General features: G+C 36.5%; 2 protein-coding genes across 2 annotated transcripts in view; one reads left to right on the top strand and one right to left on the bottom strand.

Annotated features, from left to right (window-relative positions):
* The window catches only part of LOC136806560 (uncharacterized), a 31,693-nt gene that overhangs the window by 5,408 nt on the left and 6,442 nt on the right, over positions 1 to 19,843 (top strand). Inside the window, exons 7-16 of the mRNA XM_067063146.1 lie at positions 150 to 205; positions 1,057 to 1,148; positions 1,838 to 1,936; positions 2,581 to 2,622; positions 5,356 to 5,438; positions 8,047 to 8,107; positions 9,762 to 9,819; positions 11,224 to 11,317; positions 11,940 to 12,501; positions 12,753 to 12,791. Coding sequence (XP_066919247.1) covers positions 150 to 205; positions 1,057 to 1,148; positions 1,838 to 1,936; positions 2,581 to 2,622; positions 5,356 to 5,438; positions 8,047 to 8,107; positions 9,762 to 9,819; positions 11,224 to 11,317; positions 11,940 to 12,501; positions 12,753 to 12,791 — 1,186 coding nt within the window. The remainder of the gene's footprint in view (positions 1 to 149; positions 206 to 1,056; positions 1,149 to 1,837; positions 1,937 to 2,580; positions 2,623 to 5,355; positions 5,439 to 8,046; positions 8,108 to 9,761; positions 9,820 to 11,223; positions 11,318 to 11,939; positions 12,502 to 12,752; positions 12,792 to 19,843) is intronic.
* On the bottom strand, positions 14,126 to 19,686 carry LOC136806559 (NPC intracellular cholesterol transporter 1-like). The gene is made up of 5 exons (XM_067063145.1): positions 19,560 to 19,686; positions 18,925 to 19,084; positions 16,782 to 17,449; positions 15,346 to 15,587; positions 14,126 to 14,562 (listed from the first exon to the last, which is right to left on the bottom strand). The coding sequence occupies exons 1-5, from the start codon at positions 19,611 to 19,613 to the stop codon at positions 14,157 to 14,159; spliced, it is 1,530 nt and encodes a 509-aa protein (XP_066919246.1). The 5' UTR covers positions 19,614 to 19,686; the 3' UTR covers positions 14,126 to 14,156.

Below are 19,843 nucleotides of genomic sequence, written 5' to 3'. Positions count from 1 at the left end.
CCACCATGTTGTTTTGTATTTTACCTAAAATTTTCGAACGCTCTATTTTCGAACATTCGAATCACGCTGTCGATTTTCGCGAAAATTGGCCGACAATATTGTCAAATCTCAAGGAAATCATATTTTTTCCTTTTTTTTCTCATTTTTAGCACCGAACAACCACTTACAATTTGTCTAGAGGCTGAAACCAACAGTCAAGTTCAAGGTAAATTTAAAAAGAAATTCTTCAAATTCCAAGAAAATATTTTGTTTGTCAAATATTAACCCCTAAGGTGTTCAATGCGATCCACCTCTCCTTTCATTATCATGAATACAAACTTCAGCCAGTTGAAAATGTATAAAATGCTATATAATGGTTTGTCTATGTATGTATTAAAATGTAATAAAATCGTAAAATATGTATACATATGGGGATAACAGTTGCTAAAACCTAGAGACGAAAACGAAAAGGCTATAAACACTGATAGTTGTTATTATACGCAAAACACAAAGAGGAATGAATACGTAGCAGTGGTACAGTCACTTTCGGTCGGGGTTGTGGATGGTGAAATTTCTCGTTCTTTTTTAATGTTGCGAAGAAGGCACTTTCTACCCTCATAATGTAAGGGGGAAAGAGAGGCTATAATAGATACCATTTCTGAACAGGACCAAGGGAAAATGATATTCTTGATTTTGATGGAGTCTATAGACTAGCTAGCATGTCAGACGACTAATTCAGAGCAAAAACTAATGGAAGGGGAACAAACTGATATTATCCCGTAACGATTATTGTATTACAGTTGACACTCTTTAATACGACGTTCTACTATTCGATATATTCCATTATTCGATATGATTTCGATATTGACAGTCGCCGTCAACTGTAGAAATCATCATAAACGACGCTGTACTATTCGATACGTACCCTTATTCGATGAAAATCCTATTCCCCTTGAAAATCGAATTAGAGAGCGTCAGCTGTATTACACAACATCAATAATTGCTGTATTACATGGATTATAAACCGTTCAAGTCTAGATTTTGATAGCAGATTTTTTACCCATCTCTTTTCTTTAGTTGGGATACGAAAAGTGTTTGAGGTTACCAAATGTTACATGAAGAATTGTGATTATGAGGGTTCTAACTATGGTCTCACTGGAATGCACCCGGTAAGTGTAACCATGAATGCAGCTGACTCTCTCTGACTCACTGGAATGCACCCGGTAAGTGTAACTATGAATACAGAAGAGTATGTACGTGCCATTAACTTCCAAGCCCGAAGATCTAGACTTGAGACTCCTGGATGGGGAATGAAGCCACTTATTTCTCATCCAGAACGCCCGCGCGTGGTTTTTACACAAACGCCGGATTGAAAGTAAAATCAAAAACAAAGAAACCGCTAGATACAATCCGTCGTCATGATTACGGCGCGTTCAGTATTGGAAATAAATGGCTTCACTTTTCCTTTCCTGGGAAATGTTAGAGATTCTACTCTATCCCTTCGGGTCATAAACTCAGTGGTACGTACACACGGTATAACATTGGGGTTTTCCAGAAATAGTCCGTGCCCCCTCTGTTGAGGATATCGGATATCCAGGGGGTAAATATCTACAATGGGAGCGGATACCCAGGGGGTAAAGTGTCTTTTCAAGTAAAAAAATACAATATCCAGGGGTAAGCATCTTTATAAGAGAGGATATCCAAGGGGCTGAGCATATTTTTAAGAGTGGATATCCAGGGGATCTTTACTAATAAAGTAGGATATCCAGGGGGTTCGATACTTCGAAAAACCAATATCCTCAACAGCGGGGGTAAAAATATTTTCTGGAAAAGACCATTTTGTCTATTTTCTATACAGCCATACACCGTCACAACAGCCAAAGTTTTGGAGAAAGTTGATATTAATTTTTGTGCACCACCGAATTTCAACCTGGCATACAAACTGGCTGGACCTGATGTAAGTTTTAGTCTTAAGTTTAGCTAATGTATTGAACATTCTATTTTTCCATTCACTTTTCACAGATAAAATTTCATAGACCTAGTAAGTGGGGTAATTTGAAAAAGCTCAGTGGTATAGTGGTTATCAATATTGGCTACCGTCCAGGAGGTCGTGATTCGATTCCTACTCGGTGCTGGAATTCACTTGGCAAGTGATTGTACCTTCGCCCGGGCCAACCCATGCCATGTGAGGGGAATTGGGTAGACAGAAGCTCAAGAAGCATGTCGTTGACTGTGCCACGATTCGACAATACACCTTGGAAGAGATTAGAGTGCACTGGCCTTATTCCCTAGTGGTTCACGGCGCCCTTGATCCAAAATGCTGTGTCAGTGTCTCTGATGCTGGCGGACAGTTTAAACTACAGCGTAAGACAGTTCTAACGGGACGATTTCAAGACTTTTCAATACAGAAACCGGGCATACTCTAGAAGGAGAAGGCAGTCATCAATTTGAAGATTCTTCAAAAACTACTAATCAGAGGCGGCCGGAATAAGTTTAGTGGAAACACTTTTAGATTCTCAAGAACAAATATCATAATCAGACGATGAAGATTTGTAATTCTCACCAGTTTTATTTCAACCCGACGTTAATTTTGCTTTTCAGAACGCGAATTTCAAATACATAGAAGAGGGAACGGAATGTAAGGTATGGTACTCTTTACTTCAGTTCTATACTAGTGTCTTCAACTAGACGGTGCTATTATCCGTGTAATATATTATTATGATATTATGATATAACATAGTTGTATATTATAAAACATAATATGTTGCGCGGCGGAAAATAGTTTTTGTTTCGTGTTAAGGGCTCTGACCATAGTGAATTTTTCATAATTGTCGTGTTTAAAATGTGTTTTCTGACTGATGTAACCAACAAAACTATGGTATGCTATACATTTTCTGTTAGACAAACTATTCCTGAATCTGAAAACTCAAAAATTGCATTGAAAAAATTTGATGAAGAAGAAAATGAAGACTTTTGCGAGGAAGAGTATTTCAACCTTGAAGAGCTTAGTTTTGGCGAAGAAAAAACATTTTGAAAAAATTTTCGCAGTAAATGTTGTATCTTTTACTGAACAATAAAAACTTTTGCGGAAAATTTTTGTAAATGCTTCTTTGTCTCAAAATCTTCAAAATAGTGGTTTTTCATCAATTTTTCATCTGGATTTTGCTTAAAAAAACAGTTATAACTTTTGACACATCTTTTTAGAAAAATTTTCCGCAAAATTTAAAATAGTTCAATTCTTTGCGGACAGTTTGAAAAAAGTTCGAAACAAAAAGGTTAATTACCCATTAAAACTTAGCACTTTTTATAAAAGAAGGTGATGCAACATATTATTAACGTCTTTTTAAAGTTCATAACATCATTTTTGCAATTAAGTTCTTAATTACTCTTAAGGGGTTTGACTAAAAAGCAATTTATAAAGACAATTCTTTGTTAAAAGTGTTAAAAAATCTAAAACATAACTTTTATGTTCAGATACTAAAATCAATTTTCTGACTATGGTCAGAGCCCTTAAGACATTGAGCCCCTCCGACTATCTTTCGAAATTTCTGTCCGACTGCTAATTTGCGTGTTTGAGGTTATTCTTTATTATTCGAATTTGTCTTAGATTATAGCATAGTCTAGTCTTCAACCATTCAAACCCTTAAAAACTTCGGATGAGCTGGAGTTTTTTGTAACATCGGTAATAAAGTTTTAATGTGTATATTACAGAACGAAACCAAAGAGCTATTCCAATTATGCCCTTCGAAAAACCTTTCTTTCGAAAACAGTTCCTCAGTTGGAATGTTTCAATATTCTTTCGGGAAAAATAATCTCCCACCCAAGCAAAACCCGGGTAACGTAATAATACGTTCTTTAGTCGAATCTCCTGTCCGTTTGTTATTCAAGGAGAAAGGATCACTGATAAACTTTTTTGGACCTACCTGGAGGTCCTATAAATTAACCTTTGTCCGTCCGTCCGTCCGTTCGTCCGTCTGTTACCAGCTTTTCTCGAGATTGGCTCATTAGTTTTTTATGATTTTTGGCACAATGATGCAAAATGGTAATGCCCAAAATGTGAGGGAGCCCGATTTTCGAAAAAAAATCATTTCCGGCCGAAAATGCCGGAAATATGCCGGAAATCGCCGTTTTTGCAGATTTTCATCGGACTTTTTCCTTATATTTCGTTGTTTTTTCACACAAAAACATTTTTAATAGCAATGTCCACGATCAAGCATGGTTCAATTGTCGATAAAACTGATTTTTGAAGCCGGAACTTTCTAAAAATCGCCGGAACAGCCGATTTTCGACGGAAAAACGGTATTTCTTGAATTTCTCGAGCTGTACTTTATATTTTTTTATGAAATTTTGCACACTGATGTAAAATGACAATACCTAAAAAGTGACTGAGCCCGATTTTCGAAAAACATTTTTTCCGGCCGAAAATGCCGGAAATATGCCAGAAAAACTGGTTTTTTGGCATTTTCTCGAGATTTTATCATTAGTTTTTTCTGTTTTTTTTGCTCAAAGATGTGTACTAATATTGCCCAAAACATGGCCAAGTCCGATTTTTGAGAAAAATTTTTTTCCGGCCGAAAATGCTGGAAATATGCCGGAAATCGCCGTTTTTCTGGATTTTCATTGGACTTTTTCTTTATAATTGGTTGTTTTTCCATTCAAAAACATTATTAATTGCAATGCGCCCACCATCAAGCATGTTTCAATTTTCAATAAAATTGATTTTTGAAGCCGGAACTTTCTAAAATTCACCGGAACAACTTATTTTAGACTGAAAGACAGTATTTCTTGAATTTCTCGAGCTGTACTTTATATTTTTTTATGAAATTTTGCACCCTGATGCAATATGACAATACCTAAAATGTGACGTAGCCCGATTTTCGAAAAACATTTTTGCCGGCCGAAAATGCCGGAAATATGCCGGAAAAAACATTTTCTCGAATTTTCACCTTTATTTTTGTCTGATTTTTTTGCAGAAAGATGCGTATTCGCAATGCTCAAAACATGGCTGAGTTCGATTTTTGAGAATTTTTTTTTCCGGTTGAAAATGCCGGAATCGCCGTTTTTGCAGATTTTCATTAGATTTTTTTCCTCGTATTTCTATGTTTTTCACACAAAAACATTATTAATAACAATGCTCACCATCAAGCATGATTCAATTGTCAATAAAACTGATTTTTGCGACCAGAACTTTCTATTTATTTTTTCCCTACAACCCTTCCCTCTCCCCCCATCAACAATCAATGATGAATTTATTGCGTTATGCATTTTCGCTAAACGCTATATTTTCTGACTGATTTTTTTCTCCTCGCATTGCTATCTAACTTTTATCATCAGGTAGGTCCATTCAGCATCTAGCTTGTTGTTTTGTCATTATAGCTTTATCTTCGTGGACAAGGCTCTGGTTACATTGACCCATCAACAGGATATGAATCAACTAGAAGACCCTACGTCAACATTGCGTAAGTTTTTTCTTTAAGCCTCTTTTTAACTGACTTGATTCATTGAGCACTGGTTGAATAAACATCTGATATCTAAATACTCCACTGGATCGAGCATCCCATATGACGTTCTGATTGACAACTACGGGATTCGAATGTTTTGGAATTCGAATGTTTCTAAATTCGAAAAGTGTTTAAAGGAATATTATATCGGCGGATTAACTACCATCCACTATGTTGTTGTCTGTAAACAGACCCAGTATCTACAGCTAATTTCAAAATTCATTGCTGTAGAGGGTCTGTTGTCATTGTCTTTTTTATTTTGAGAATTTTCAAACCGACTGCTGTGATGGAGTGCGGGTGAGAGAGGGAAGACGACGAGAGAAGTGTTGTTATTTATAAATCATATTTCATCGCAGATGTCTAAGTACGGGAACTTTTTTATTAAAGAGACAATGCGCACAGAGTGTACTACGAAGCGATAAACGCGAGATACATTCTGGTACAGAGTATCGACTATGTTGCCTGACTATGTTACCATGTTGGCGGATTAACTACCATCGACTATGTTGCTTCTAAATCTCTCTGCTTCTTCAACAATGGTCGTGACATGAAGTTTATATTAGTTTGATGCATCAATCTCTCATGCCAAACCAAACGAAACATCAAATCCAGGAAGGAATAATAAGAAAACCTCATCATCAACCATTTCTTTTAACAATCACACAAAAATCATGATCCAATTCAACTCATTAAAGCATAAAAACCAAAGAAAAATAGCGAAAGAACAGTAGCAACCAATTGTTTATTTTTGCCGCCATCTTTGTTTTGACTGTTGAGTTTAATTTACGTGCGGTGATTTTATTTGTGTTTTAGAAGTTATACTATCTGTAGACCGAATCACCATATTATTTACACGCCACCAATTAATATCTTTTGCCAGTCATCCCCAGCCATCTTCTTGACGTACGAGTGTTCGCTTTGATTGCAGTCTACACAATAGACAGATCCAGGCTTTAAGGCCTTACTCTTGAATAGGATTTTTACGCTCGAAACTAAGGAAGATGTGACGTAGCCTACTTTGATTGACGCTTGTCATGTTGACACATTTTTCTTATGCTGATGGTAAATACCTTACGTATATATTATTCTCTTCCAACTCTTCCAACCATAGACAACGTTGTTTCAGCGTTCATCTTACGTTATCAGTATGTCATTTCATCTCCATTTTGTGTCGATCAACTTTGTTTGGGGCCGCTTTTCTCTTCTGCTTTCTGTCTCATTTCAAAAATACTAAATCTCTTACTGAACACTGTAGCAACATTCATTCCTTTCCCCTTGTCGCAATATTTAGTGACTCAGTCGCTCAGTCGATCAGTCAGTCGTTCGCCTTACAACCCAAGGATTGTGGGTTCGATCCCCAGTCACCGCTAACTGAATGAGTAGCTTGGACTGTTTAATCTGATCTGAGTGGTAAGTTACTGGACTCTGAGAGTAGGTGTGGTGCTCCATCTAAGCATTCGACCTCCCAGGTCTAGCGCAAATAGAAAAGGGGATAGGCTCCCTCACTTCGGGCTCCGCCGACAGCCAACATATGAAAATACTTATAGAATTTCTGTTTGTTTTCATTTTCACTTGCGGTATCTTCCAAAACCCACTCCGCGATCCTATATTTTCCTTGTTGGTTACGTCTTGCATACACTTAACACATGCATGTTCTTGGATTGGATAATTCATTCTGCGCATACCACGCTCTGCTTTAAAGGGATATGGCAAATGTTATGTTCTGACCTGGTTGTTAAGCCAAAATATTTAAAACTGCGTTGCCTTTTGCTTGAAAGCGAAAGCGAAAGTGATTGGGATCTAATGTTAATGTTGATGATTGGATTTTGGTGCGATAGATTTGCTTTAGCCAATCAGAGCGCTCAAAAGCTCATTTAATTTTCATCTCAAATCTGGATGAAAAAGATCAAAACGCTGCACCAACCTGGGCAGATACTCTACCGGAGCCGTGATCTTCAGTGTGCATACGTGTCATGCGCAGAGTAATTAAAATCTGCCCAAAGTAATTGCTAAATGTTGTATAATGCAATGAAGTTCACCGGAGCATTAGGACTGGCTTCTTTTTAGAATAATTATAGAATGAGCTGACGATTTGACCCTGCTCTGGAGCCATATTTTAAAAATATTATCTTTTGTAAAAAGTTAAAGTTGAATAGTCAGAAGGTTTGGCATGTGAAATCTTTTTATTGTTCTGAGCAAAACCTCAAAATATTTTTGTCCAAATACTTTCCAAAGTCAAGATATTCAAGTTCCAAGTTTTGACTTTTAGTTAGAAAATAATTACAACCTATTAACCGTGTTCTTACACGTGACATCTCGACTATGGAAAATAGTTACCTAAAAATACTTGGAGGTTTTTACTCACCACCACAAAAAGTTTCTGCAGGTTAAAAATGTTAAACCATTCGATTCTCCCTTCAATATTTGAGCAATCATTGCGTACATATTGTAAATTTATTTATTTGTATAATCTATTTATTGTAAGTATGGCTGTAGTAAATACATACATTATTTTGCTCTAAATTTCAAATATTTTAAAGTTTTCAACCATCTTTCTATCTTATAGACACCGATCATACCACGGCCTGCTTGCAGGAAAAGAATTACTTCTACATCTCATCAATACAGTGAGTAAAAGGAGGAAGATCAGCCAATCAGAATTGAGCATCTTGGACACGTGACCGTTATTCGACCAATCGTGTCATTGAATACATCTAATAAACTATTTTCCTTTTCAGCTAATACAACACCTTCAATGTGCATGTTTCAAAATTTATTCAAGCCCAGTCCTAAATGAGCCTTGCAAGGCGAGCTGGAATGAGTAGAAAATAACTCAGGCTAGAGCCACCATACCTTACGCATAGATTTTTTAAAGCCTGAAGTGCTAGATGTCGGGCTTTAAGCCATCGCAGGCAAAAATATTTGATATCGAAAAAAATATTGTTGCTATTGTTTTCGAAAACCCGCAAAGCTTTCCGATTGGTCAAGCGCTGAAATTCTTTTGTAATATCACGTGACCTAGGTAGGATTTCCTACCTAACCACGGTGCACTTTTCAGCAAAAGTACGACATCTAGCCCTTCGGGGGCTATGACCTATGACCTTATGCGGCTTTTAATTCAACTTTCCTTTTAGATTAATTCTATAATAAACTTGAGTAAAATAATAACCAAAATCGAAAAAAACGAAAAAAGAAAATTTGAAAGAAAAAGAAATGAAACTTTATTTTTAGATGACGAAAAAAAAATTACACTTGATTTGGTATAATAAATTGCAACTGTCCAAATTTTCAGTGTCCGAAGTTTCCATCACCAAAATTTTTCTATTGTGTTCATTAACTTTCAGCCAATTTAATTTACATTGTGCTATTTCATCTTCTCCTCCAAATTAAAATATTAAAAGATATCTTTCCTAACAACAAGGTAAATTTATACATTACTCTGAGTTTCGTGCTACTGCACTTGTCAAATGTACCAATAAAATGAAACATCTTCTTTTAATATTAATGATATTTAATCCCTTATGAAACCTGTCCGTTAATTTTTAGAACAAAATACAACCTTTTCGCAAACTGTTACTGATTTTTATTTTTATAGCTAGGTTGTGGGGTACCCGTGTAAACCACAGACCAGAAGTAATGTAACAGATTCTATATTTTAATGACCATTCTCTAAGGGGAGCCATCCATTTACTTCCAAGCTCGAAGGTCTAGACTCGTGACTCCTGGATAGGAAATGAAGCCACTTATTTACAGTCCTCAAAAACAAAGGAACCGCTAGATACAATCCGTCGTCATAATTGCGGCGTTCTGGGTGGGAAAGGTAGAGATTCTACTCTAGCCTTTCGAGCTTTAAAATTCAATGGAGCCATCTAAATTCAAACTAGCCACAAACAAACGTCGATTGGACGTTTAGTTTACGAACCCTCACCCCCTTCCATTAATGTCGCTATGACAACCAAACTTATACCCTACAACCTAGCCATATTGGCTGCCCTACTTTTTAGACCAACCTGCAGCAACTTAACTAAAACAATCAGTACATTTTTTAAGAACAATTTTATAACTGGTCTTAATTATTAGGCACTGTTATGAGAACAATGAGGCTCAAACATGCCAAAATAGGAGTGACCTAAGAACAATGCTGAGCCTGGAATGTTACCTTTACTTTTTTCCTAGCAATAAGAACATATATGAATAACGAACAATTTTACACTTAATGATAGAATGAATAGTCTTCAAGTGTTTTTTCTTTTAACTTAAGATCTGATTTCTATACTTCAGGTTCACAAAGAGTATTTGGCGTATCTGGCGAGTCCAAATGGTCCCTTGGTTCAAGCAGGTATTTAATCAATAGTTTTTATTTCACTCTGAGATGCTAAATATTTTGGATTTTAACCCTGGGGGTACTAGGTTTGCGAGGTGACGGGTATTTCCGAGCCAAAAATTGAAAATCGACCCTTAGATAGAGGAAAAATTAGCGTTTTTGGGACCCTTAGAGAGAGACTTTTCTTAAAGTTTTGTCGATTTTCACTCTATTTTTGTCCAAATTTTGGAAAATCACGGCCTTTTGAAGGAGGAAATTTTGAATTTAGTGATTTTTGGACCCTTACAGAGACTCGATTTTCGTACCCCTTTGAGGGACTTCCGCGAGGGTGTGAAAAAGGGAACCTTATGCATACCCGGTACCCATTTTGCCTAAGTATTCCCCGGATTTTAAGATACGAAATAGGAGATAAGATGGGCTTGCCCTCAATGTATATCTTATGCTCTGGGTGTGCTGCACTATTTTTTTATGGGAATATTGTGTCTGGTATAAAAAAGTGATCTGAGGTTAAGTATTCAGTTATACACTTTTTTCTTTTATAAGCACAGCGAGGCTTAAATTCGCCAAAAAATAAGAACAATGCTGAGATTGAAATTACTCTATAAATAAGAGCAGGATAAGAACAATTTAGGGGTCAAAAAAATAAGAACGGTTAAGCCGCAGCAAAATTTTAGTGGCTCTTATAAAAAAGTGTAATGATGACAGCGAACGTAATATGTTGTTGGTTGAAGCAATGAGGTTTAAGCCCGCGGGCTAGAAGCGAATCTCCTTGGTAGGGTTTGAAGCCAATAAATCGTACCAAAGTTGCGTGGCCCGCCTAGTTTCTGCACAAATGCCAGATTAAAACTAAAATTTGACGCTAAATTTCGACTCGAAAAATAAAAACTATCACTCGAAAACAAAGGAATCGCTAGATTTAATAACCTCTGAGTCCTTTCGTCCAACTCTTTTCATCAAACGTTTGAGATACGACAATCTAAAATCTCTAAAAACTGGTTCTCACATGGTTCTTGCGTTAAAACGAAGTAAAAGTCGAAAACTTGTAATTTTAATATCTCCACTTTTAGGAGTTGAGCGTAAAGATTTGGAGGTTTTGTTTTAGGCGTCGATAGGTTTATTACATACCGGGTGTGTCGATATTTAAAGTTTTCGAGCACTTTCTGAAATTAATTTTTTTATTCAATTGATCATAACTTTTGATCTAATGAATCGAATTTGATAGTGGCCCATCAAAATTTAAGTTTTTATCTTTCTTCTTTCCAATGAAATAGGAATGGTTCTTTTAAAATTTTTAGATTTTGAGAAAATTAGTTTCAAAGAGAGAAACTTTTTTGTGGCGCACCCGGTATATTCCGTCTTCGTCTTGATTTTACCGGACTACTTAACCTAGCACGTTTTCTTCTTCTCTTTTTGTTATAGGGATTTCACAGTACAGGGTGAACGAATTTTGTCGTCTCTACGAAAGACTTGGACTCAGCAAAACTTCGAAAACAATGGGTAATGTGACACCATGGTAAGTAAACTTCTTAAACCACTAGCGAAGATTTACTGTTACACCTTCATTTACTGTTCAATTAATTGATCAGTTAATAGATACTCAAAGTTTTATTTTTACATAAGTGTTCCCGTTCCATATCAGACACATATTATTTCATATCAGGACGGTGTCTTACTATTGTTATATTGTGCTGATATAAGCAAAAAAATGTTTTCTTTTCCTTTTTCTGACCAATCTTGCTCCACATCCGTGTCATTCCAATGTGAAAAAGTTTGTGAATTAAAATTGATGAATAAGCAAACGATATTACTCTTATTTAAAAACGAAACCTTTTAATATTCAAATAGGATAACCATTTATACTCTGTGAAAACAATAGTTCTGGATCACTGGACTGCTTATTTCCTCTATTCAGTTCTGTCCTTTTATTAAGAGTTTAAGACATAAAATTAGAGCACCGCTTTCAAATTCTAATACTTGCAAGGAGCACGACCCCTTAAAAGAGCGCTGCACCTATTTTTTTTTTTCTATAAATTTAAAAGGTGTAGCTGTGCCTATTTAAAGCAAGGCTGTAACCATTTAAAATATCAACTTTATTGTGATCATAATGCTGACAAAGTTTGAATTTCTTTTGGTAGGAAACCTCCTCTGCCACCAAAGTACGCTGAACCGTTGAGCCACGCCTACCCGTCGATGTCAAAGGAAACTCACAAGCCTGTGTTTTACAATGTCAACTATTCCGTCAAGCAATATCTTAAAGATCATAGTGGAGGTAACCAAAGCGAACTTCCACCTCATTTAAGAAAGAAACGTTTGTCCGAATCGGACAAAACGGACGCTGAGCGTGCCTCTCGAGATTACAGCAGTGGGTACACATATAAAGACGACAAAAAAGCTCGCAGCCGATCACCTGATAGTAGAAGCCGTTCTCGTTCTCCGGAGCGTTCCCGCCGGTCGAGATCACCTGATACTTCACATCGTTCACGTTCTCCTGAACAACCACGTCGCGCGTTTAAAGAGATTGAAGGAGTCAGTGAGAAAAAGAAAGAGAGGCGTACCCGTTGGGAGCAATCATCGTCTGCTACTAAGCCATCAAGCTATTCTTCATCTTCTTCATCTTCATCTTCGAGTTCTTCTTCTTCCAAACCGAGACGCAAATTCACCGAAGAAGCACCAAAGAAAAGGCGGAAATTTAGCGAGGTAAATAAAAATTTGACTGAGAAAATCTTCAAACTGATCTTAACCAATACAACAAGGATCGTGATGTACTTGTTTTAAACTATTCGAGCCTTTATTATTTTATTTTTGTACTTAAAAAAATTAATCTCGGATTTTTTTAAACGTTCAAGGCCAGGTGAAACATTTCATCCAACCATTATTTTTTAATGTTGAACTGGTTTGTGTCAATGTATGGCGTTATTCACAAAAATATATTCTTAATTTTTTTTCAGAAACCCGATATGTACGACAAGACAATCCCACCTGTGCACGTAAGAATCCCATAATTTTTGTTTTACTCTTTTTCTGTCTACACTGATCTAATAGACCTTTAGTTCTAAAACTAATAGTCCTTTTCATGAATTATGTCACGAGCAACGCTTGCCTCGTTTTAGAATTATTACTATGGTAATTGATTCCCAGAGGAGTTCATAAAAAGTCTGTTAAAAAAAGCAAGACACTTGAACACTAAGAGATTTGATTACTTTGGTATCGGTTTCGAAACGAGGCAGGCGTTGCACTCAAAATAATTTATAAAAAGGCTATTCTAACCTAATTTTAGGTTTAAGAATTTTATAACGGATTTCATGGATAACGGATTCCGAACTTACCAATAACAATCCAAAAGTTCCCTCAAACGCTTTTTCTCGGCACTGGTTGGTTCATTTAGGGAATACAACTTGTTTTCTCCTTGTCAGTCTGGTTTTTGGGAGGGGGATTCCTGCATTTCTCTGTTGTTAACCATAATGCATGGTATTATACAGGGTTTGACAGCGATCCATCTCTAGATACCAGGGGGGAAGGGGTGATTTTGAATATTTCAAAGGCATTCGATCGGGTGTGGCACGATGGCTTACTTTTTAAACTCAAATCCTATCGGGTGACTGGACTTTTGCTTTCCTTAATCCGCAGCTTTCTTGACGATAGGCATTAGAGAGTTGTGTTGTGTTGTGTTGAAACGCTTTTTCTCAGCACTGATTACGGTTCATTTAGGTCAATTACATCATAATTTTGAGTTTCAACCAATCGGGAAATTTTGGATTGTTATGGGTCAGTACGGTACAGAATCAAACAAGCTGAATCTTTATTTATGTGGATACTTTCACATCAAAAAATTATCTTTAGCAAACAAAATGCTGGATTACAATTATATTTTAAAATACCAAATCAAAGTTAGTATGAATATTTACGAAATTTATATGCTGTATAACTTCGAATGCCCGCTTGAATAAACGCCCCCTCGAATAAACGCCCTTCCTAAAAGGAAAATTATTTAACAAATGCCTGCTTAAAAAACGCCCCCTTCGAATGAACGCCCCCTCTAGGGGAGGGGCGTTTATTAGAAACTTGTGACTTAAATACTTTGATACGAGTTTTGATTAGGATTGAAAAGGATTTTAGTCTTTTTTGTAACCAGATCAGTTTTGATGCAATTTTAGTCATCGACCCAAAGAAATTTGCACTGAAATCCTGTTATAAAACTAAAACAAAGAGTAGATTTGCTCTAAATATTCGACGTTAGACTCAAATGATTTAATAAACGCCCCCTTCTTTTAAACGCCCCCTCAAATAAACGCCCCTCCTAAAATCGAAAGTAATACGGTAATTATCTTAACAAAATCTCTATATAAAATCTTTCATATGAATTGAGCAATAAGAACCAATAACATATAAGGGAAACAGCACATGATCTTTGACCCGTTGCTAGGTGTGGTTGTTGCTTTGGTGGTTGCTGGGGCAATGGTTGTCCTGGGATACGGGTCCATAAATTCGACTGATGTTGTGAAGTTGAACGTAGCTCCACTTTGATTTGCCCAGTTTTGTACAAGCGTAGTTAACCCTTTCTGGAACTCCTTGATTTTACTAAAATCCTCTGTCAAAGTTGAGTTTTCGATTGCCAATCGGATTTTGAGTGCATCGGCTGTGATGTTGTATTTGGTTCTTTGGAAACCGTCGAAGATTCGTCCGGGTAAGATACCTTTGTTGTAGGTACTGAGGCATGGAAGTTTCAAGTAATAGCCATTCGATTTTGTAAAGGGATTTCTGAGCAGAAAGTGACAAAGGTAAATTTTATCAATCTGAGTACAAGACTAGAAAAACAAATACCACATTCAATACACAGGTTGCAAAATTATATCAATGCAATCAAAATATGTGATTGCTCGAAAAAGTTCACGTGATTTTATTCCCATGTTGCTTGCTTTACAACTTACTGCTAATAACTATATTAGTGTCAATAAAGTCGATTCAATTAGAAATAAATAAAAATTTCGAGTACAAGCGTGATTTGTCTTCAGAATTTAATTTTGCAACCTGTGTTTGGGGGGGGTGCTACTACGATGGAGCCAGAGTTTGGAGTCTGCACATCCATTTATCTTCGGCTCGTTCTCTTTCTGCGGAGGATGAAAAGTCACTTTCTAGGATCATCACCTCAAGGTCAGCAAAGGAGTGGTCGCGATGGAAATGTTCTGCCAACTCTGAATTTTTCGGTCTCTTTCCAATGTCGTAGCGGTGCTTTGAAAAACGCGTTGACAAGGCTTCTCCTGTGTGACCAAACTCTGGCTCCATCAGGTCTCAACAAAGACTGCCACGGATACGCGAAAGAAGTGTACCAGATGTTCCGTGACGTCAGAAATATAATCCCCGCGAAAATTTGTACCCTTAAGGTAGTCTCTCAAAGGGTCTTAAAAACATTAAAAATGGACAGAATTTTCGAAATTCAGTCTCTCCAAGGTTCGATTTTCAAACTTGGCATACCCGTCATCTCGAAAACCTAGTACCCCGCTGGTGTCCGCTAATTAGAGGACGAAGTGTAACTATTTTTACCTTGTGCAGCCAAGTATCTGATCATGCCAATCCTCTGCTCTTGATCCAAAGCTATCAGGTCCACATTTCTCGTCTATGTTTGTCACACATTTGTCCAGATTATCTTGGCTCATTTGAAAGTATTGTAAAACACTTTCGATTTTACATGTGCCATTTATCTTGAGACAAATATCATCTAATTGAATTTCTGTTCCATTTTGGTTGATGACCAATTCTGAAATGTTTTTGTGGAGCTGGAGAACCTGAAAAATAGAGAGCTTTTGTGTAATTTCACTTGTTTTGTTGTCAGAGGGTACCGAGTCAGTGTACTGACCCATGGCTGGTGGGGTGGTGTATTTTTTAGGTTAAATTGAGTTAGTACAGTGTACTAAAAGGGTGGCCTCTGAGAAAAATAAATTGAAAAAGTTGGTACAGTGTACTAAAAGGGTGGTGTTCTGAATTGATACACACTGAGAAGTTTGTACAGTGTACTAATTTCAGTTGTAAAAACATAAGAACCCAGCGAATTCCCATGTATATATGCCGTTATTTCTGGAGAAAAGTTAGTACAGTGTACTAAAAGGGTGGTATTAAAAATCTGGTCGTGGAGAAAAGTTAGTAAAGGGTACAAAAAGTACTAAAATGGTGGCAGTTTAACTTATCTGGCCAAAAGAAGAAATTAGAACGGTGTACCATAAGGGGTGATTTCTAAACTTATCTGAAAAAAAACAACAGCTAGTACAGTGTATTGAAAGGGTGGTATTAAATTTCCGGTTGTGGAGAAAAGTTAGTATAGTGTACTAAAAGGGTGGTGTCAAAGCCTCGGCCATGGAAGAAAGTTAATACAGTGTACAGGGTGGTGGTATAATTTTTTGGAAATAAATCCAAAAATCAAGTTAGTACCCTATGGGTCATTACACTGACTCGGTATCCCCTGTTGTTTTTGTTGTTGTTGTTTTTTAGATATTAGGATTTAGGATCCCAGCATTAAAGCAAAAACAGCACCAAAATTACAATGTAAAACCTAAACTTGACTTGACCTTTTCAAGGCCTTCTTTAAGTCTGAATTACTTTTATTCTGCCGAATACATGCATATAACAAGCTTGCATTATTAGGCTTACCATTCTATTATTCTCAAACAATAAAACTATTGAGCTTACATATGCTTATTAACGATATGCTTATAAGAAAAAATATGTATGTCAGTTCAAAGTTTAAAGTTGGACCTTTCTAGTTTTTATTAAGGCTAACGTAATTACTACTACTATTAGAACTAAAGTTGACGCTCTCTAATTCGACGTTCTACTCTTCGATACACTCCATTATTCGATGGTATTGAAAGTCACTGTCAACAAAGGAACGCTCTTCTATTGGATATGCTCCCCTATTAGATGAAAACCCAATTAACCTTCAAAATCGAATTAGAGAACGTCAACTGTATTTGAAAGCATTTTACCTTTTCTAAAATATTTTTATGGATCATTCCCTCAAAGTTGATTGTGATGACTTGCTGATATGGTAAATATTCATCTGCTGGGAAATTCGATGAACTATTGATAGTAATGACCAATTCTTTGGTTTTTGGCTCAGGTGGTGGGGTTGGTGCAGTTCTGTTGGAAGTTCTGCAATCTTTACAAAAACATTGTTCGAAAAACGTGCCAGTTGCGTCAGTGAACGACTCACCACAAGAAATAGTCTGGTGGTTGTTCATAGTAATATTGATAGCAGTTTCATTAATCTGAGGAATTATAGAGAATGGTGCTCCATTGGAGGGGTTGCCAATAAATGTCAAAAACTTTTCAGGTGTGCATTCGTCTGGTGCTGCATCGCACATGAGATTCATCGCTTTTTGACCACGTTGACCGGGGAACTCTACATCACGGCACGAGTCGAAAATACCTTGAGCGAAATTCTGTGTAATATAATAATTACCCATGCCGATCATTATACTGTCGTAAAATAAAGATTGATTCGGTGAGCAAGCCAATTCACACCAATACGACATCAAGTTTTCAATGCAAGCTGGACAACTACCGAGAAGGGTTTCAAAACTTTCAAACATCTTCTGCAATTGTTTTATTTGTGATCCATCACAGCAAGTTTTTGTTTGGTTATGACCAAATCCTGAAATGAAAAGTTTTATCTGTTATGATATTTTTCTTTAGTTAAGGGTATGCTACAATTATGGTCAAAATCTATTGAGAATTAAGCTTATTTCCTCGTTTTTCGATTTTGGGCCATCTCTTAAATTTAATCGGATATTTCAATTTGGCTCGGGTATAGACTCCCAGGCTATATTATGAGCCTTTTTGGACTATTTTTAAAGTTTTTGATCCTCAGATCCTAAGCTCAAGTCTTAAGTCTCAAGTTAAAACTCTACCCTTCCAACCTACTTTAGAGCACTTGCAAATCGATTGTGGTTTCAAAATTTCCCGGTGAATTTCCCTTTTTTCTCAAATATTATGACCTTGAATTCTCAATTTATTTCAACCATGATTGTAGATTTGAATGGGATGGGGCAGAATCTCGCCCGATATTTGTTACAATATCGGTATCGGATTTGTCATTTCAATGGATTTGTCATTTTATTTGATTTATCTTTCATACTGAGTATTTCGGATGGAAATGGCTATTTAGGTATTGGTTAGATGGGTGTATACTCAGTGACAGTTTTGACATTAAGCTTGGATAGTGGTAGCATTCGAACATTTGTTTTGAGCTTTTACCCCGGGGGGGGTACTACCCTTGTCGACCGACGGGGGTGCTCCGCTGAGGTTCGAAAAATGGACCCTACGTGGGACTCGAAATTTGCGAAAAAAGTGACCCTGAATGGGACTGAAATTCCAAAATGTTCTCAAATGTTCTACTTTTTCTCCAAATTTTCCAAAAATAGGCACCCTACGAGGGACTGATTTTTCTATTTTGGTGTTTTTGCGACCCTACCTGGGACTCGTGGAGGTTAAAAAAGGTACCCTGACCAGCGGAGCATCCCGGTAACCCATCTTGCCCTAGTACCCTCCCCCCCCAGGGGCTTTTACCATCATTCTTTTCGCTAGTTCAGTTGTGTGTCAAATATTCTCTAATCGAAAAAATTGTGGATTGTATTGTTTTATATCCCTGAGAGATAAATGTTGGGTTGGCTTTGTTTTGTCCTTAAATGTTATTTTTTGTAGTTTCATAATATTCGATAAAAAACTAAACTATGGAACAAATCATTCTGAGACCAAAAGGTTGTTTTTCATATACCTGAAACATTACACGTTTTTTTGATAAGAATACACTTTATAAGAATGTCTATGATGAAAATAGCCAAAAAATTAAGAATATGCTCAGAATATCACCATCATGGAATTTTGCTACTCAAGCTAAGAATAACGTTTTTAGAGCGTTTTCAATTAGAAATTGTCCAATTACCTCTAAGTAAGGCTCACTCCTTTTACAAAAATACCATTTTATGCTTGAGACATATGTACTAAATGTGAAATCTAGTCTGAATTAGGATCCTACCCTAAGAATGCTGTAAGAATATTTTAGGATGATTTTCCCAAAAAAAGTTAAGAATATTCATGATGAAATGGATTTACACCATTCTTATATACCTGTCATTAGATATGGACATGTCTTATTCAACAGCTCATATTGATCTTCATCTGTTATCGGCTTTGCTGGGCCATTGTACTGTTTCCAAATCGAGCTCCCTGGAATCATTGCATAGTTGAAACAATAACCAGCTTCTCTTCTAGTACCTTCTACTTGAACCTTGAATGGTGAAAATTAAACTTTCCCAGCTGACATAAAACGTTGTTTCAACGTTCATCTAACGTTTTATGGACGTTGTGAACATTAGATGAACGTTGGAACGTTGGCGTGGATTTGGAAAATGCTGGACCTCCCAAAACTGGCACTTTGAGAGAAATGTTCAAATAATACCCTTTAAAATAAATATTCTACTGTTTAAGAGTCTTTTAAGGTTTTATTTTTATAAAAGTCTTCCCGTTTCATATCAGAAACATATTTCAAATCAGGACAGTGTCTGCCTATTGTTATATTATGCTGATATAAGCAAAAAAATGTTTTTCTTTTCCTTTTTCTGGCCAATCTTGCTCCACATCCGTGTCAATCCAATGTGAAAAAAGCTTGTGAATGAGTAAGCAAACGATATCACTCTTATCTTAAAACAAAACCTTTAAAGGGTTACTTTTGAAACTCGTTAAAAAGTGTATTTATTTCTTACCTGACAGGCAGCCAAACATATGAACAAGAAGGCATTTGTAATCCGAGGAAACATCTTTGGGGAGGCTTAGATTCACAATTAACTAAGACTTCCTTCTTTCGTTATAAAATTTCAGTTTTATAAGCCTAAAAATAAATCAATTTTAAGTTTCAAGTTTCTTCTAATAAAAATGTAATCCGGAAAAAAATTCACCGTGAATTTTTTTCCGCGCAAAGCATTGTGGGCAATATTCGGCGGTCAAATCTGAGTTTTCACGTTAAGCCGATATCGTCTATTCTTTCCTG

Source organism: Clytia hemisphaerica, unplaced genomic scaffold (genome assembly GCF_902728285.1).
Source record: "Clytia hemisphaerica strain Z4C2 unplaced genomic scaffold, Clytia hemisphaerica genome assembly, whole genome shotgun sequence".
Taxonomy (NCBI): Eukaryota; Metazoa; Cnidaria; class Hydrozoa; order Leptothecata; family Clytiidae; genus Clytia; species Clytia hemisphaerica.
This window is presented reverse-complemented; position numbering and strand designations above follow the sequence as displayed.

Bases quoted from the DNA above. Each gene is read 5' to 3' on its own strand.
- LOC136806559 (XM_067063145.1), bottom strand. From the start codon at position 19,613: ATGTTTCCTCGGATTACAAATGCCTTCTTGTTCATATGTTTGGCTGCC. The intron at 17,450-18,924 runs GTATATAAGAAT...TTTTCATTTCAG, and splicing joins ATGTCCATATCTAATGACAG to GATTTGGTCATAACCAAACA. The intron at 15,588-16,781 runs GTAAAATGCTTT...TCTATTTTTCAG, and splicing joins ATAAAAATATTTTAGAAAAG to GTTCTCCAGCTCCACAAAAA.